Here is a 15,512-nt window from a genome sequence, read left to right on the forward strand (position 1 = left end):
TATCTTTTGAAGTGTCACAGGCTTGTTCCATGTAAGCATGAGCATCATCTTAATTGTGATAACTGTGCGGACAGGTCTGTTTAAGATATGCTAGCAGAGTGATTTTAATAACTAAAACACCATATGTTACAGTAAGGATATTATGGCTCCTGTTGACGGTATAAGAAAATACGCAGGCTCTTGACAGGCATTTTTGACCTCACTGATGCTATCAATTTTCCACTCCATCAAGTACTGTGGGCTGAATGAAAAGAACTTGATGACATTGCCATACTATATTTTGATCTGATTTTATGCTTTACAAAGCGTGAGGTACTTCTCACATTTAAGCTATAAAAATTTCTCAACTTGTTGCATTCTGAGTTGTAGCAAAAACTTTATAGACTTGAGCAATTGTGAAGACTTCAGCAATATAGAATTAGACAATTTTACCACCTAGGTTAAACTCAGTCTCGAGTGCCAGGTGGATGTTTATGTCTCTGATGAGTGAATCTGCATTTCAACATTAGCAAGTAGAATTTGGACATCTGAAATGACTATGTCTCCTGAGATCTTCTAAATCCATAATCCAAGGGGCACATGACTGTGAAGCATTAATTTCCATTGAGCAGCAACAGCAAGCATCTGTATATTAAAATAACTATTTTCTGTTCAAAGTTACTTTATGATTGGCACTTCAGTAGGAGCATGTTGAGGTTCAGAGCACAGTTGCTACACACTGCATTTAAAACACACAAATTAACTGGCATCAATGTCTTCAGGGGTAGCTACACATTATTTTTCTTTTAGTCTAATCTGGGGCAGAAAATTTTTTAGATGATATACACAAAATTTCCAAATATTCTTTTCTGCTGATATTACTGAATATTCAGCATGTGGGAAACATTTTTATTATTGAGTTTAGATGAACACATTATGCAAACTAAATCTTAAGAATAAATCATATTTTCATTGGCTCCAAACTGGAACCATGTAACACAAGATAATTTGAGATAGTTGTGACACTTTCTACATCAAAAAGTCAGCACTCATCCTTTTAGTTTCATTGTGAGAAACAGAGTTCTGCATTTATAGTTCACCTATTATTATATTTTCAGATCAAACTTTCCGCATATGTGGGTCATCCCATAAGTAAATTTCTGCATTTTATTTCTCTGCAGAAGAAACTATGCCTAAGATGTGTCAGGGCTGGAGAGTTCAACTATTAAGTGTTGACAATGCTGGCACCGGCTTATGGCGCAGTATGTTGCAGTATGCTCCCAGCTAATGTGGAGTTACCACTATAAAGTTTGTTCACTTGTGATCTGCACTCTGTCATATATTTTTTCCCAGCAAAGCAAATTTCCATTGTACCATTTCAGGAGTTAACCTATGCCTATGGGGAAGGCTGTATGAGCATTCAAATGGTTTGATGTTGGCATGTGCAGTTTGTGGAAGGGTATGAAGACGTGCATGACGAACAGTGCACATGGACACGCACTATAGTGACATGAGATCATGCTGTTATTGCAATTCACAATATTGTGGAGGGAGATTGTCAAATTACCATTGTCAACATCGTAATGGAGCTACTTCCTCAGGCTGCAATTGGATGTTCATCCATCACAAAGATCCTGATGGCCATCTTCATTACTGCAAAGACTGTGCAAGACAGGTGTGACATTTGCTGAGTGATGTCCACAATCACTAACAGATGGATTTGGCCAGAATATTTTTGGAAATGCATCACACACATGCGTGCACATGTGCGCCCCCCCCCCCCCCCCTCCCCTCCCCACACACGCACACGCGCGCACACACACACACACACACACACACACATACACACAGTGGGGGAGAGAGAGGTGGGGGGGGGAGATAGAGATAGAGATAGATAGAGAGAGAGGGAGAGATCTGTTCTTCAAACGGCTTGTCACAGGGGATGAGACCTGCGTTCATCATTTGACTCATGAGACAAAAAATGTTGGGGAATGATTTGGAAGAAACCTGGAGAAAGTGCCCCAAAAAAGGCAGAGGTCACTTATTCAGCAGGGAGAGTTGTGGCAGCCATATTTTGGGACTGTTAGGGAGTTTTGCTTGTTCACTACCTCTCTCGCAACACAACAACATATGCAGAGAGGTACTATAACGTCTTGAGGAATGTGTGAGCTGCCATCAAAAGAAACCATCCTGAGCTTTTCTCTCACAAAGTTCTCTTTCTTCATGACAATGCTGGGCCTCATACCACTCGAATGACCCTGGCAGAGCTCCAAAGTGTCAACTAGGAAGTGTTCTCACATCCTCCATATTCACTAGATCTTGCCCCAAGAGTGATTTTCACATGTTCCCCTACTACTAAGGTCATCTTGGAGGTGAGCACTTCAACACCAATGATGAAATCATATGAACAGTAAACAGCTGGTTATGATCAAAACAGTAAACAGCTGGTTATGAGCACAGGATTCAATCTGGCACAGCACTGGGTTGGAAAAACTTGTTGCATTAGCAAAAATGCTTGGAAAAATGTGGCAGCTAAGTAGAAAAGTAACAGAAGCATTATACAATGTCAACAATTTATATATATTTAAGATAGGGACACCTCTCATATTTGTAACATAACAGAAAAAATATGCTAGTTATGTGAGATGAGGAGACTTATCATTTTGGAAGAATGAAGAGTAGTGATACAAAATACACTACCTCAGTATTGCAAAAGTCATAATGCAAACAGTATGAGGGATTCCTTTTGTGTGCTAAGAACTGAGTGTTGGTGATAAACTTTATTTGGACTTGGCTACTGATAGCAGCCTTCTTATTAGTAGTCAACATCTATGAAAATATAGTTTTTCTGTGCTTGTACTTAAAAATATTTGTGATGAAATTTAAAAGCTCTACTGAGATTCCTCTCATTGCTATCACAGATGCTGAAGAGATATTGTCACTGCCACTGTTTAATGATTTGATCATTTCCTATAACTGAAGACCATCATCTCCTCCTTTTACCTTGCTATGATAGGCATTTCTGCAACAACAAAAGAATGATTAGGAGCATTATCAAGAACAATTGTTGATGGTGTCAATAAGAAATGCACAAACCATTTCTCTGAACTGACCTTGTACTGTAGTCCCCTACCAACAAAGCAAAGTAGAAAATTTCCGCTGAATAGGAATAGACAAATTTGCCTCTGACATGGTTAAAATATTACACAAAAAACATTACTTATAACAGGAAATGTTGACACTACAAATGTAACAGATGAATATAATTCGGTGCCCAACGAATGAACCCACAGGACAGCAAGCCTCCTGAAGCAAGCAAGAAGTCTTTTGATGGTGGAGGTCAGGGCCGAGCAGCTGCAGGCGGTTGTTGCAGCTTCAGGCCTTCCTCCTTAGCCTCTCTCCAAAAGTAACTTTGAACAGACTGCAGACATCAGAGCACAAATTTCTTCTTAAGCCAGGCTACAGGAGCCTGACAGGGGACTGTGTGCAAATTAATTCATAAATCTGAACACGCAAAAGCAACGAGTAGTTTCAATAATTCCACTTGCCTTGAAATGATGAGACTCTGACAGATTTTCCAGCCATCCATATCTTCCTTGAAAGCAGAAAATGGTGGCAGTCTGAGGCATGATTTGAGGGCTGTAGTTGTTGCTGTTCCAGTAAGTGTGACATGGTCTGCAGACAAACTTGATGGTACTTCCCCTGTGATTAGTTCTGCTGTCATTAAACAGTCATTTGTTCTTGATATTGTTGCAACACTGCTACTCTAGAAACAGTCACTACAAACGTATTTGAAATCTTAGTGTCACTTTTGCTTTCATTGTGACGTTATTTAACAGACATAAAAGCACAGAACTTGAGTGGCTACAGAATGACACTGAACAGAAACAGGAATTGCTGTTATGTTGCATACCAAGACAATGTTGTACCCTAATGAGAACCAAATCGTTTTGCATATCTTTGACAATTGAAAAACACTGCCCAACCAGATCGAGATTCATCAGTCCACAAGAGTTGATTCTAATGGCCTTGTCAATGCGGTCATGCATTGTGTGCTTGTTATGGCCTTCTAAACATAATAACTGTTACATAACTTTTTATAACTTGTAGGGACACTAAATGTACCTCCCATCTTCACTGTTGGTTGTAGTGATGTGTCTAATAACAGTAAAGATGGCACACACTATTATGTAGACAATACCCCTTATACAGTTCACTTTTGCCCAACTAATGCCAATATGGAAGATCCGAACAAATGACTAATGACAAACATGTATCCAAAAGTTTCTGCCTTGAGCAAATTATGGTTACTTCTTCTTTCACCAAAGATAACAAATCAAGTGGAAGGTCATGTGGTTGGCTACAGAACATGCCATTTTTCAATTCACAAATTGAACTAGTTGAAAGCATTTGATTGTGCGGGTCACAGTATCCTCCAAGAGAAACTCAAATATTACAGTATTAGAGATATTGCCAGCAAAGTACACCAAGTGTCAAATTAAGAAATTTAGGGAATGTACTCAATGATTCAGTATCTTGAAAAGGGAGGATGTTGTTGTTGTGGTCTTCAGTCCTGAGACTGGTTTGATGCAGCTCTCCATGCAAGCTTTTTCATCTCCCAGTACCTACTGCAACCTACATCCTTCTGAATCTGCTTAGTGTATTCATCTCTTGGTCTCCCTCTACGATTTTTACCCTCCACGCTGCCCTCCAATACTAAATTGGTGATCCCTTGATGCCTCAGAACATGTCCTACCAACCGATCCCTTCTTCTAGTCAAGTTGTGCCACAAACTTCTCTTCTCCCCAATCCTATTCAATACTTCCTCATTAGTTATGTGATCTACCCATCTAATCTTCAGCATTCTTCTGTAGCACCACATTTCGAAAGCTTCTATTCTCTTCTTGTCCAAACTATTTATCGTCCATGTTTCACTTCCATACATGGCTACACTCCATACGAATACTTTCAGAAATGACTTCCTGACACTTAAATCAGTACTGGATGTTAACAAATTTCTCTTCTTCAGAAACGCTTTCCTTGCCATTGGCAGCCTACATTTTATATCCTCTCTACTTCGACCATCATCAGTTATTTTGCTCCCCAAGTAGCAAAACTCCTTTACTACTTTAAGTGCCTCATTTCCTAATCTAATTCCCTCAGCATCACCCGATAATCATAATAAATATTCCACCGTCTCCTGTATTGGGCACACTCTATACTGTTTTATGTTCAGAATGAAATGATTGATATTAACTCTCCTTTTATTACTCGAATGGACCAAGATATGACATTGACATTCCATACTAATGATAATCTGCTGATAGGCATGTAATTTTTTTTACATGGTTCCTACTCCCAACTCTTTTTCAGTGTTTTTAATGGAATAATCTCAGTTGACACTAGAAAGGAAGAGTATTAATCATGTTGTTGTTGTTGTTGTTGTTGTGGTCTTCAGTCCTGAGACTGGTTTGATGCAGCTCTCCAGGCTACTCTATCGTGTGCGAGCTTCTTCATCTCCCAGTACTTACTGCAACCTACATCCTTCTGAATCTGCTTAGTGTATTCATCTCTTGGTCTCCCTCTACAATTTTCACCCTTCACACTGCCCTCCATTGCTAAATTTGTGATCCCTTGATGCCTCAGAACATGTCCTACCAACCGGTCCCTTCTTCTTGTCAAGTTGTGCCACAAACTACTCTTCTCCCCAATTCTATTCAATACCTCCTGATTAGTTATGTGATCTACCCATCTAATCTTCAGCATTCTTCTGTAGAACATTTCGAAAGTTTCTATTCTCTTCTTGTCCAAACTATTTATCGTCCATGTTTCACTTCCATACATGGCTACACTCCATACAAATACTTTCAGAAACGACTTCCTGACACTTAAATCCGTACTCGATGTTAACAAATTCTCTCAGCATCACCCAACTTAATTTGACTGCATTCCATTATCCTCGTTTTGCTTTTGTTGATGTTCATCTTATATCCTCCTATATCCTCCTTTCAAGACACTGTCCATTCCGTTCAACTGCTCTTCCAAGTCCTGTGCTGTTTCTGACAGAGTTACAATGTCATCGGCGAACCTCAAAGTTTTTGTTTCTTCTCCATGGATTTTAATACGTACTCCAAATTTCTCACGTGTTCCAATATTTCTGTTGTTGTTGTTGTTGTTGTGGTCTTCAGTCCTGAGACTGGTTTGATGCAGCTCTCCATGCTACTCTATCCTGTGCAAGCTTTTTCATCTCCCAGTACCTACTGCAACCTACATCCTTCTGAATCTGCTTAGTGTATTCATCTCTTGGTCTCCCTCTACGATTTTTACCCTCCACGCTGCCCTCCAATACTAAATTGGTGATCCCTTGATGCCTCAGAACCTGTCCTACCAACCGATCCCTTCTTCTGGTCAAGTTGTGCCACAAACTTCTCTCCTCCCCAATCCTAGTCAATACCTCCTCATTAGTTATGTGAGCTACCCATCTAATCTTCAGCATTCTTCTGTAGCACCACATTTCGAAAGCTTCTATTCTCTTCTTGTCCAAACTATTTATCGTCCATGTTTCACTTCCATACATGGCTACACTCCATACGAATACTTTCAGAAATGACTTCCTGACACTTAAATCAATACTGGATGTTAACAAATTTCTCTTCTTCAGAAACGCTTTCCTTGCCATTGCCAGCCTACATTTTGTATCCTCTCTACTTCGACCATCATCAGTTATTTTGCTCCCCAAATAGCGAAACTCCTTTACTACTTTAAGTGCCTCATTTCCTAATATAATTCCCTCAGCATCACCCGACTTAATTAGACAACATTCCATTATCCTTGTTTTGCTTTTGTTGATGTTCATCTTATATCCTCCTTTCAAGACACTGTCCATTCCATTCAACTGCTCTTCCAATTCCTTTGCTGTCTCTGACAGAATTACAATGTCATCGGCGAACCTCAAAGTTTTTATTTCTTCTCCATGAATTTTAATACCCACACCGAATTTTTCTTTTGTTTCCCTTACTGCTTGCTCAATATACAGATTGAACAACATCGGGGACAGGCTACAACCCTGTCTTACTCCCTTCCCAACCACTGCTTCCCTTTCATGTCCCTCGACTCTTATAACTGCCATCTGGTTTCTGTACAAATTGTAAATAGCCTTTCGCTCCCTGTATTTTACCCCTGCCACCTTTAGAATTTGAAAGAGAGTATTCCAGTCAACATTGTCAAAAGCTTTCTCTAAGTCTACAAATGCTAGAAACGTAGGTTTGCCTTTCCTTAATCTTTCTTCTAAGATAAGTCGTAAGGTCAGTATTGCCTCACGTGTTCCAGTGTTTCTACGGAATCCAAACTGATCTTCCCCGAGGTTGGCTTCTACTAGTTTTTCCATTCGTCTGTAAAGAATTCGTGTTAGTATTTTGCAGCTGTGACTTATTAAGCTGATAGTTCAGTAATTTTCACATCTGTCAACACCTGCTTTCTTTGGGATTGGAATTATTATATTCTTCTTGAAGTCTGAGGGTATTTCGATGTCAGCCATTAACTAACTCCTAAAGGATATGAAGAAATGTTTTGTTCCACCAGGCTGCAACTTAAAAGTGTACTTTATTAAATACTACTAATTTCAATCATGACTCATTTTCAAGTGCACTTGTAACTAATGTGGATACATAATCCTCATCAAATAAAAATCACAAGCCACCTATGTACAACTGTTCATGATAGTGCCACATGTACCATAAATACATAAATACAATTTATCCAGACTGTGGTGCCCACCTACAAGAAATTGGCCTGATGCATACTAAACATTTTCATTATGTCAGTTACAGGCTCAGCTGCAAAGCGTTTGATATCAGTTATGTTTTAATTATTGTGATAAAGTGCATTGAATCCCTTCACAATGCAGATCCCATCTTCTCGCAGGCACTAACTGTCATTTAAAGAGTCACATCAACAAAGGAGTGTTAGTCGTAAATTCCACATGAAACAGAAATCAAACAAAATTTTGTGAATGTTTGGAAATAAATCTAACATAAATACATTGGACATTGGTATAAAATTTTATTAATGTCTATCTGACATCGTTCAGGCGGGAAAGACATGAATGTTTACACTCAGTATTTGTAACACTTCAAATATCAAGTTGCCACTCATTAAATATGTTTGAAAAATGAATTACTACTTTTCTGTGTTGTGTAATTGAATGTATTTGAAAAGTATAAGCTGTTGTTTTTGTAATGTTTCGTACATATTCGTTAATGTAGAGTGGTCATCGTGTCTTTCCAGATTCTTCGAACTTGCTTGATGACTGCTCAGGATGATGTAGCACGTTTGCTTGAAGAGAAACGCACACTCATTGACAGGTTACGTGGAATGCAGGAACAGCTTGATCAGCCACCAAGAACCAAGAGATAGCACAAGTGCTTTGAATGCTGTGAATAAATGTGCCACTCGCAGCTTTTCAGTGAAGGCAGTATCACTCGTAATTTGTTAACAGTTTAGTTTCTTCTCCTTAAAAGATTCAGCAGATTATATTTTCCTGGAAATTGACTGTTCCATTGATAAAAAAAAGTTATTAAGTGCTAGTCAGTATGTATGCAGAGAAATAGGTTGTGTTGTTTATACATGTGTGCAAGATGGAGACATGTTCATGGAGAGTTATACAGATATATTTTTTTAACCATCCGCAGGTGTTATGTTCCACAGTTCCTTGTTACATATCTTTCCTTTTTCTTAAATAACATATAGTACACACATATTGCAATTTGTAAAACTAATTTTACTTAAGTCCACTGTGCTTGAATACAATGATAGAGTTGATATTTTGTGTACTTTTTTTAAAAGAAGATATGCATTTATTTTTATTTTTGGTCAGTAATAACTTATCACAATTTTAACATATTTCTGTTACAATGGTGCCTTTATGCTTGCCTTTACTTTCCTCCTTATTGTCATTACTGGTTTTTTGCCATTAGTAGTGATATAGTAAGGAATTGTGTTCATTAGTAGGACTTAAGAAACAATTATGTATTAAAATATTAACAAGATGTGAAGTTTCCCAAATGTGATATTAGTAGAAGCTGTGTGCTTCGTAAAGTTATAATTTGTTGATTACATTCAGTGTACATATCTATTTTTGTCAATTTCATCATTAAAATTCATTCATTATTGTTGTTCCAGCGTGTGCAGACATGATAATATTTTAGTATGTAGGTTGTGGTATTAAGGTGCTCATTCTAATGTGCTCTGCATTATCATGTCCCAAACAGCACATGACTTTGTGCCAACAGTGCAATATCCCACAAGTTGAACTGTTGAAGTTTCATTCAGTTAGAATGTAAACTGAATGAATTAGCTTTATCATGGTCCTCATATTTATAATCATTGTGCTGTTTTTAGTATCACTGTTATGAAACATTGCTAGACACACCTCCATGACCTTAAAAATCATAAGTGAAATGTACCTAATTGTCTTGAAAGAGTATGCAACATTTTAAACAAAATGAAAGTATGTTTAGGCATGTTTTCTGACACTTTGTCTTCCTTATGATCTTTATCCACCCTCCTTTTTTATTTCCTTCAATTTATGTGATATTATTGTTACCTATATTATGTTGCTTACATGTCTCACTCATTAAATTGTTTTGTATTTTTGTTCATCCTGTCCAATTCTTTAACTACACCTCAGTAATTTCAATTTTCTCACTTCATTTCTGCTTCATTTTTAACATTTATTTTATGCAAGACAGTATTAGTACATATTTTTCAGTAAATGTTTGATTATTAAAAGATGTTTCTAGACCTGGTCTGGGTTTCAATGCCAAAGAGTTGAAAAAGCATTGTCGCGCTATGTAATGTTTTTGCCAAGTCTTCCACATTCTTTCACTCTTCATTTATATAACAAATGAGTCACTTCTTATGTCCACATTATTACAATAAAGAATGTTTCCAAGATACTGAGAGAAAGATTTGAAACAACTAGAAGATTAGCCTGGAAAAAGGATTTTAAGTCTCCACCATAACATAATTCTCCGGAACATATCAAAGTGCAAATTATATTTGAAGCTGCAGTTAACAAAATTCCTAATTTATTATTGATAAGCACACACTTGACAAATGGCAATTTGTATCATGTTATGACTGTGTTAAAAATCTACAGCTGTGGAAAGTCCACAGTCCTTTACTTTTGTAGCTGCATTACATCTATACCCCACAAGCTTCCATATGGTGCATGTAGCGTGTGGTGGAGGGTACTTCAGGCACCACTACCCTTCCCTCCTGTTTTTCTTCTCTGTTACATGTGGGAATCTTTCATGGGAAGAATAATTGTCAGTAAGCCCATATGAGATCAAATTTTTCTGATTCTACTGGCAGGATCATTTCATGGTGTGTACATGAGGATAGATCATAACTCATGAAATAAGAGGCACTGAGCAGCAGGCAGTTTATTATCCTATTCTAAATGTGTGTCTTCTGGGTAACATGTCTTCTATTTGATGAATAGTACCCTATACTTATGCACATAATTATATTCCACAACACAGTTTACATGATGTTTTTAATGGGTACTAAACATACAGGGACTGATTCTGCTTCTAGTTTGTAGCAGTGATGTAAAATACTAGGATAATTTCACCATTCCTGTGTCAGAGGTTCCTCCAGTAGTGCTTGAAGATGCTAAAGAAAATTGTAAAAAGTAAGAAAATTGGGGATAAGTCTCAGAATTGAGAATAAAAAGCAGGGAGTCCACAAAGAATTGTAAGTGACTTATTATCTTTATTTTCTCCTGCACTTTCTTTTTTATATTCTGTTTTCATTTATTGCACCTTCTCTACCTTATTTTACAATGTTCTTATATTGGGCAATTTTTATATCAGTAAAGTGCAGGTTGTGTCAAATTTTTTTTTTTTTTTTTCATGTCTGCTCTAAACTCCATTACAACTTGTAATTTTGGTAAGCACAACTTCATATCATCAGCAATTTTGTCTGCTGACAATGTGGTTCCAGCTTTTAAGTTTCAACGTTTCTTTCATGAAGACAAACCACATAATAATGCATGAGAAAAATCTGCACGCAATAATCACTGTGCAACATTTTCCATAACTGACCATAATAGTGAAACATTATTTACAAACCAAAATTTGGGTAGTGTACACAAAGTATTTTGGTTAATCACAAATAAGGCAGAAGCTGTATTTATCTTTGATATTACAGATCAGTTAGAATATGAGGAAATAGTGTGGTACCCTTCTGTAACAAAATTTTGAATGGGAAACAGCAATTCTAAATATTTTATATTTATTGGTTGTCACATATTTGTGTAGACTTCATTAAACAGACATCTAATTGCACATCATAAATTGTATTGCTAAATGCAGAATTACGTTTTCATTAAGAGTTTTCATAATATTCTTAATTTATGAGACTGCATAGAATTCTTTTGTTTCAAGTCTGTTAATCCTTTGCCTGAAGTTTCCTCCTCCCATTATTTCTTGTTCATTTTTTCTTGCCTGACAGATATTACTATTTACCCAGTGTCAACGTATAAAGCAGTTGTAACAACAGTTTAATGCACAGAAGATAAATTAATAAAAATACCAATATACATGCCTGCTTTATGATTGAAGTTTGTAGCTTATGCTGTAATTTTTATTTATTTATTTATTTTTTTTTAAATACAAATTGAATTTAAGTTTTGTTTGCTTGACTCATATCCATATAATAGAAGTCAGATATATTAAAGAAGTGTCTCTGCACATAATCTTTGCAGTAATCATGGACAGACTTGCGAATTGTGCTTGATACAATGAGGCAAGCATTACTATGTAAAACTGACATATAAAGAGCAGTTGGTATAATTATTCTGAACTACTTGTGAGAGACATTTAGACAGTATGGCTTTAGAAGACCCAAGATTCGTAAATCATAGCATTGAAACTGAGGAATTCCTTAAGCCTTGTTAGCTCATTGTTTTAGAATACACATACTATAACAGGTGCAATTTTTGGATAACATACATTTTAAGAAATACTTGTATCTTGGCCTATGAACTTCTCGCTTTGCATCCTTTGTTGTATTACTGAAGTTTTAAATTTATTTCCTAAGACATCCACCAAAATTTTATACTTCCTTGTGTGTATGTGTCATATACCTGTATGTATACAAAATGTATCAAGTTATATATTGAGAATGTTGCAAAAAACTAAAAAAAAAGTACTTTTTTTCCATTCAAGTCTCTTTTAATACCTTGCTGAATCCCAGTCTTATATTCAAAGGTAAATTAAGGAAGTAATGTTCTACTGCACATTCCCACTCCATAGGTTGGTGTCGGGCTTCTGGCTCATGGTGTCCAACATGTTGTCTCAGTGTTTTGTGAGCGTCAGTCAAAATATGTTGTTAGCATATATTCTTTGATTGTTTAAAATTAACTGAGTAATACAAAGTCCCACTGGCTTAAAGGTCAGATATGATTTTTTGATGCTCGAAAGTTGCAGAAATTTACCATCAGCTAAAGGAAGCGTAAATAATACAGTAGGGAACAAAAGAAATTTGAAAAACTGATGTGCCATCTCCAACAATGGACAAACAAGTATACATGATGAAACTAGAGCCAAAGAGATTATTTGTAGAACCAAGTGAAAATGAAATCATGCTTGCCAGATATGTGATATTAGACGAGTAACACATTTTTCCCCCTAATATTTCTCAATCTTTGCTGGTAAGTACTGTCACATGTATAGAAATGCCTATCTTGACCAGATTGTTAATGGTGATGAGACCTGTCTGTCTCATTTCAGTCCAGAAACCAAGAACTTTGCATTCTGACAGATTTATTTGAAAACAAACTCGTGGTGATTGTTTTCATGGATTGTAAGGCTACTCTGGCTTAATTATAGTAAGCAGGTTCAAATCAATGTAAGCTGCAGTATTTACAGTGAGGTGACAAAAGTCATGGTTTATCTTCTTACATTGTACCAAATCTCCTTATGCCTGGCATAGTGCAGCAACTTGATGGGGCATGGCTTCGACAAGTTGTTGAAAGTCTCCTGCAGAAATATTAAGCCATGGTGCCCCTATAGCCATCCATAATTGTGAAGATTGTTGTCAGTGCAGGATTTTGTGCACGAACTTGCCTCATGATTATGTCCAATAAATGTTCAATGGTGCCCCTATAGCCATCCATAATTGTGAAGATTGTTGTCAGTGCAGGATTTTGTGCATGAACTTGCCTCATGATTATGTCCAATAAATGTTCAATGAGATTCATGTGGGGTTATCTGGGTGGCCAAATCATGTGCTTGCATTGTCCAGAATGTACTTGAAACCAATTGCAAACAGTTGTGGCCTGGTGACATGGCTCATTGTCATCCATAAAACTTCCATCGTCATTTAGGAGCATGAATTCCATGAACGACTGCAGATGGTCTCCATGTAGCCAAATGCTACCATTTCCAGTCAATGATTGGTTCAGTTGGACCAGAGGACCTAGCCCATTCCATGTAAACACAGCCCACACCGTTATGGAGCCACCATCAGCTTGCACAGTGTCTCATTGACAACTTGGGCCCATGGTCTTGTGAGGTCAGCACCACACTTGAACCCTACCATCAACTCTTACCAGCTGAAATTGGGATTCATCTTACCAGGCCACCATTTTCCAGTTGTCTAGGGTTCATCTGATATGGTCATGAACTCAGCAGAGGTAATGCAGCCGATGTCGTGCTGGTTACAAAGGCACTCACACCAGTCGTCTGCTGCCATAGCATGTTAAAGTCAAATTTCGCCTTACAGATATGTCCATCGTACATCCAACATTGATTTCTGTGACTGTTTCACACAGAGTTGCTTGTCTGGTAGCACTGACAGCTCTACACAAACTTCAAAGCTCTTGGCCTTTGGCCACTCCATTGTCCTTTATGAGAAATAATGCCTGAATTTGGTGTTCTCGACTTACTCTTGGCACTATGGATCTCTGAATATTAGTAGTCTAGTGTTTCCAAAATGGAATGTCCCACGTGTCTTGCTCCATCTACCATTCTGCGCTCAAAGTCTGTTCATTCTCATTGTGCAGCCATAATCCTGTCGGAAACCTTTTCGCATGGATTACCTGAGTGCAAATGATAGCTCTGCTGATACTGACGCTGTACAGACAGGCCTTGGCCTTTTCCCGAGGTGAAGGAGTTTTAGCTTATGACAGCTTTTCCTCCTAGTTCCTTGCAGGATGGGTTGATGTTGCCTGACTTTGTGATCTGTACTTGTGCATTCCGTTGGTTATTCCTAGCTGCAGGCATGCTAGCAGTAGGAGTTGTGGTTTTGGTTCTTCTTTCCTTCACGCGTGGCGTTGTGTAATGCTGTCTCCAACTCTGCTGACAGCTTCCGCTCGCTGTCGCAAAACTTCTTCCGTAGCTGCACAACTGCATCCTCCAGGATGTAGTCCCAGTCGCACGGCGTGAAGACGGGGTTCACTTTGATGATATGCAGGTCCTTCTTTGTGGGGAATTCAAGCACGATCACCCAATGTCTGCCACGTAGCTCAAACAGCCTATGAAGAAGTGATGGCTTCCGTTTCCCTTCGACATATGAAAAGAGGTTGGTATTCTTGTGGGCGTTGTAGTGCCCTTCCTGCAGCATGGTGGCGATCTTCTTCAGCACCTGTGGCATGTTGGTGCTGTCTGGGAATGGAATGACGTCTGTATGTAGCTTCCCAGCCTCTTCCTCTTGTTTCCCCTGCTGCTTTATCTCCCTGTTGGTAGGTGGGGAAAGAGAGGACGGTGCCACGTCAGTGGGCATCTCCCCGATTTCCTGTATTGCTACAGGTTCCAGAGGGACATCCATTTGAGTCGGTACGACCGTTTGCAGTGGAACATCCATCTGTGTCACCACATCCGCCACTGCTTGTCGACCCACCGTAGAGGTGGCGTTGGGGGCGAGTGTCTTCTTCAGCACCGTCCTGAGTTCTTCTCACAGCTGTGGAAGCTGCTGATGAACGACGACGAGCTCCTTCTGCATAGCTGCACTCTCTTCCTCCATTGCGGTTTTGAGAGCAGTCACTGGGTCATCAGTGGTGGTGCTGGCCAGAACTTCAGCCTCGCCGACTTCTTGGTGGTGCGGTCTGTTTCCCCTGTGGAGTGGGATTGTGGGGCCGCAACCTCTTCTCCGTGCACCGCTTTCTCCCTTGCAGTGGTGGGTGTCTGCTTCTTTAAGTATGCACAGCTGCACGAGTCTGCAGTGTGCGCGCCACCGCAATTCGCGCACTTAGGCGCGATGTGTCGCCGTTTGTCACAGTCTCGTGTGTCATGAGCCTTGGCACACTTCAAACACGCGACTGTGTCCCTGCACGTCCTGGTGACGTGCCCGACCTTCTGGCAGCGGTAACACTGCCTCTTGTGCTGCTGTCTGCTTCGCCTCTTCATGTTGCCCTGGCCATCTCCCGTCAGCATGAGCAGGAGCTTGGCCATGGCAGCCAGCTTGCCTCCCTTTCTGCGTCCCGACATGGCATTTGGCTAGTGGTGTTGGCGTGCACAAGCGATGGT

At 39.0% G+C, this 15,512-nt stretch overlaps 1 protein-coding gene across 2 annotated transcripts in view; it reads left to right on the forward strand.

The window, feature by feature from the left end:
• Positions 1–12,175, forward strand: part of LOC126412774 (UHRF1-binding protein 1) — a 443,324-nt gene extending 431,149 nt beyond the window's left edge. For both annotated transcript variants that reach the window (XM_050082538.1, XM_050082539.1), the window contains one exon: positions 8,266–12,175. In XM_050082538.1, the coding sequence (XP_049938495.1) occupies positions 8,266–8,394 (129 nt within the window). In that variant the 3' untranslated portion in view covers positions 8,395–12,175. The remainder of the gene's footprint in view (positions 1–8,265) is intronic.
• The last annotated feature ends 3,337 nt before the right edge of the window (positions 12,176–15,512 follow it).

Source organism: Schistocerca serialis, chromosome 7, assembly GCF_023864345.2.
Source record: "Schistocerca serialis cubense isolate TAMUIC-IGC-003099 chromosome 7, iqSchSeri2.2, whole genome shotgun sequence".
Classification (NCBI taxonomy): domain Eukaryota; kingdom Metazoa; phylum Arthropoda; class Insecta; order Orthoptera; family Acrididae; genus Schistocerca; species Schistocerca serialis.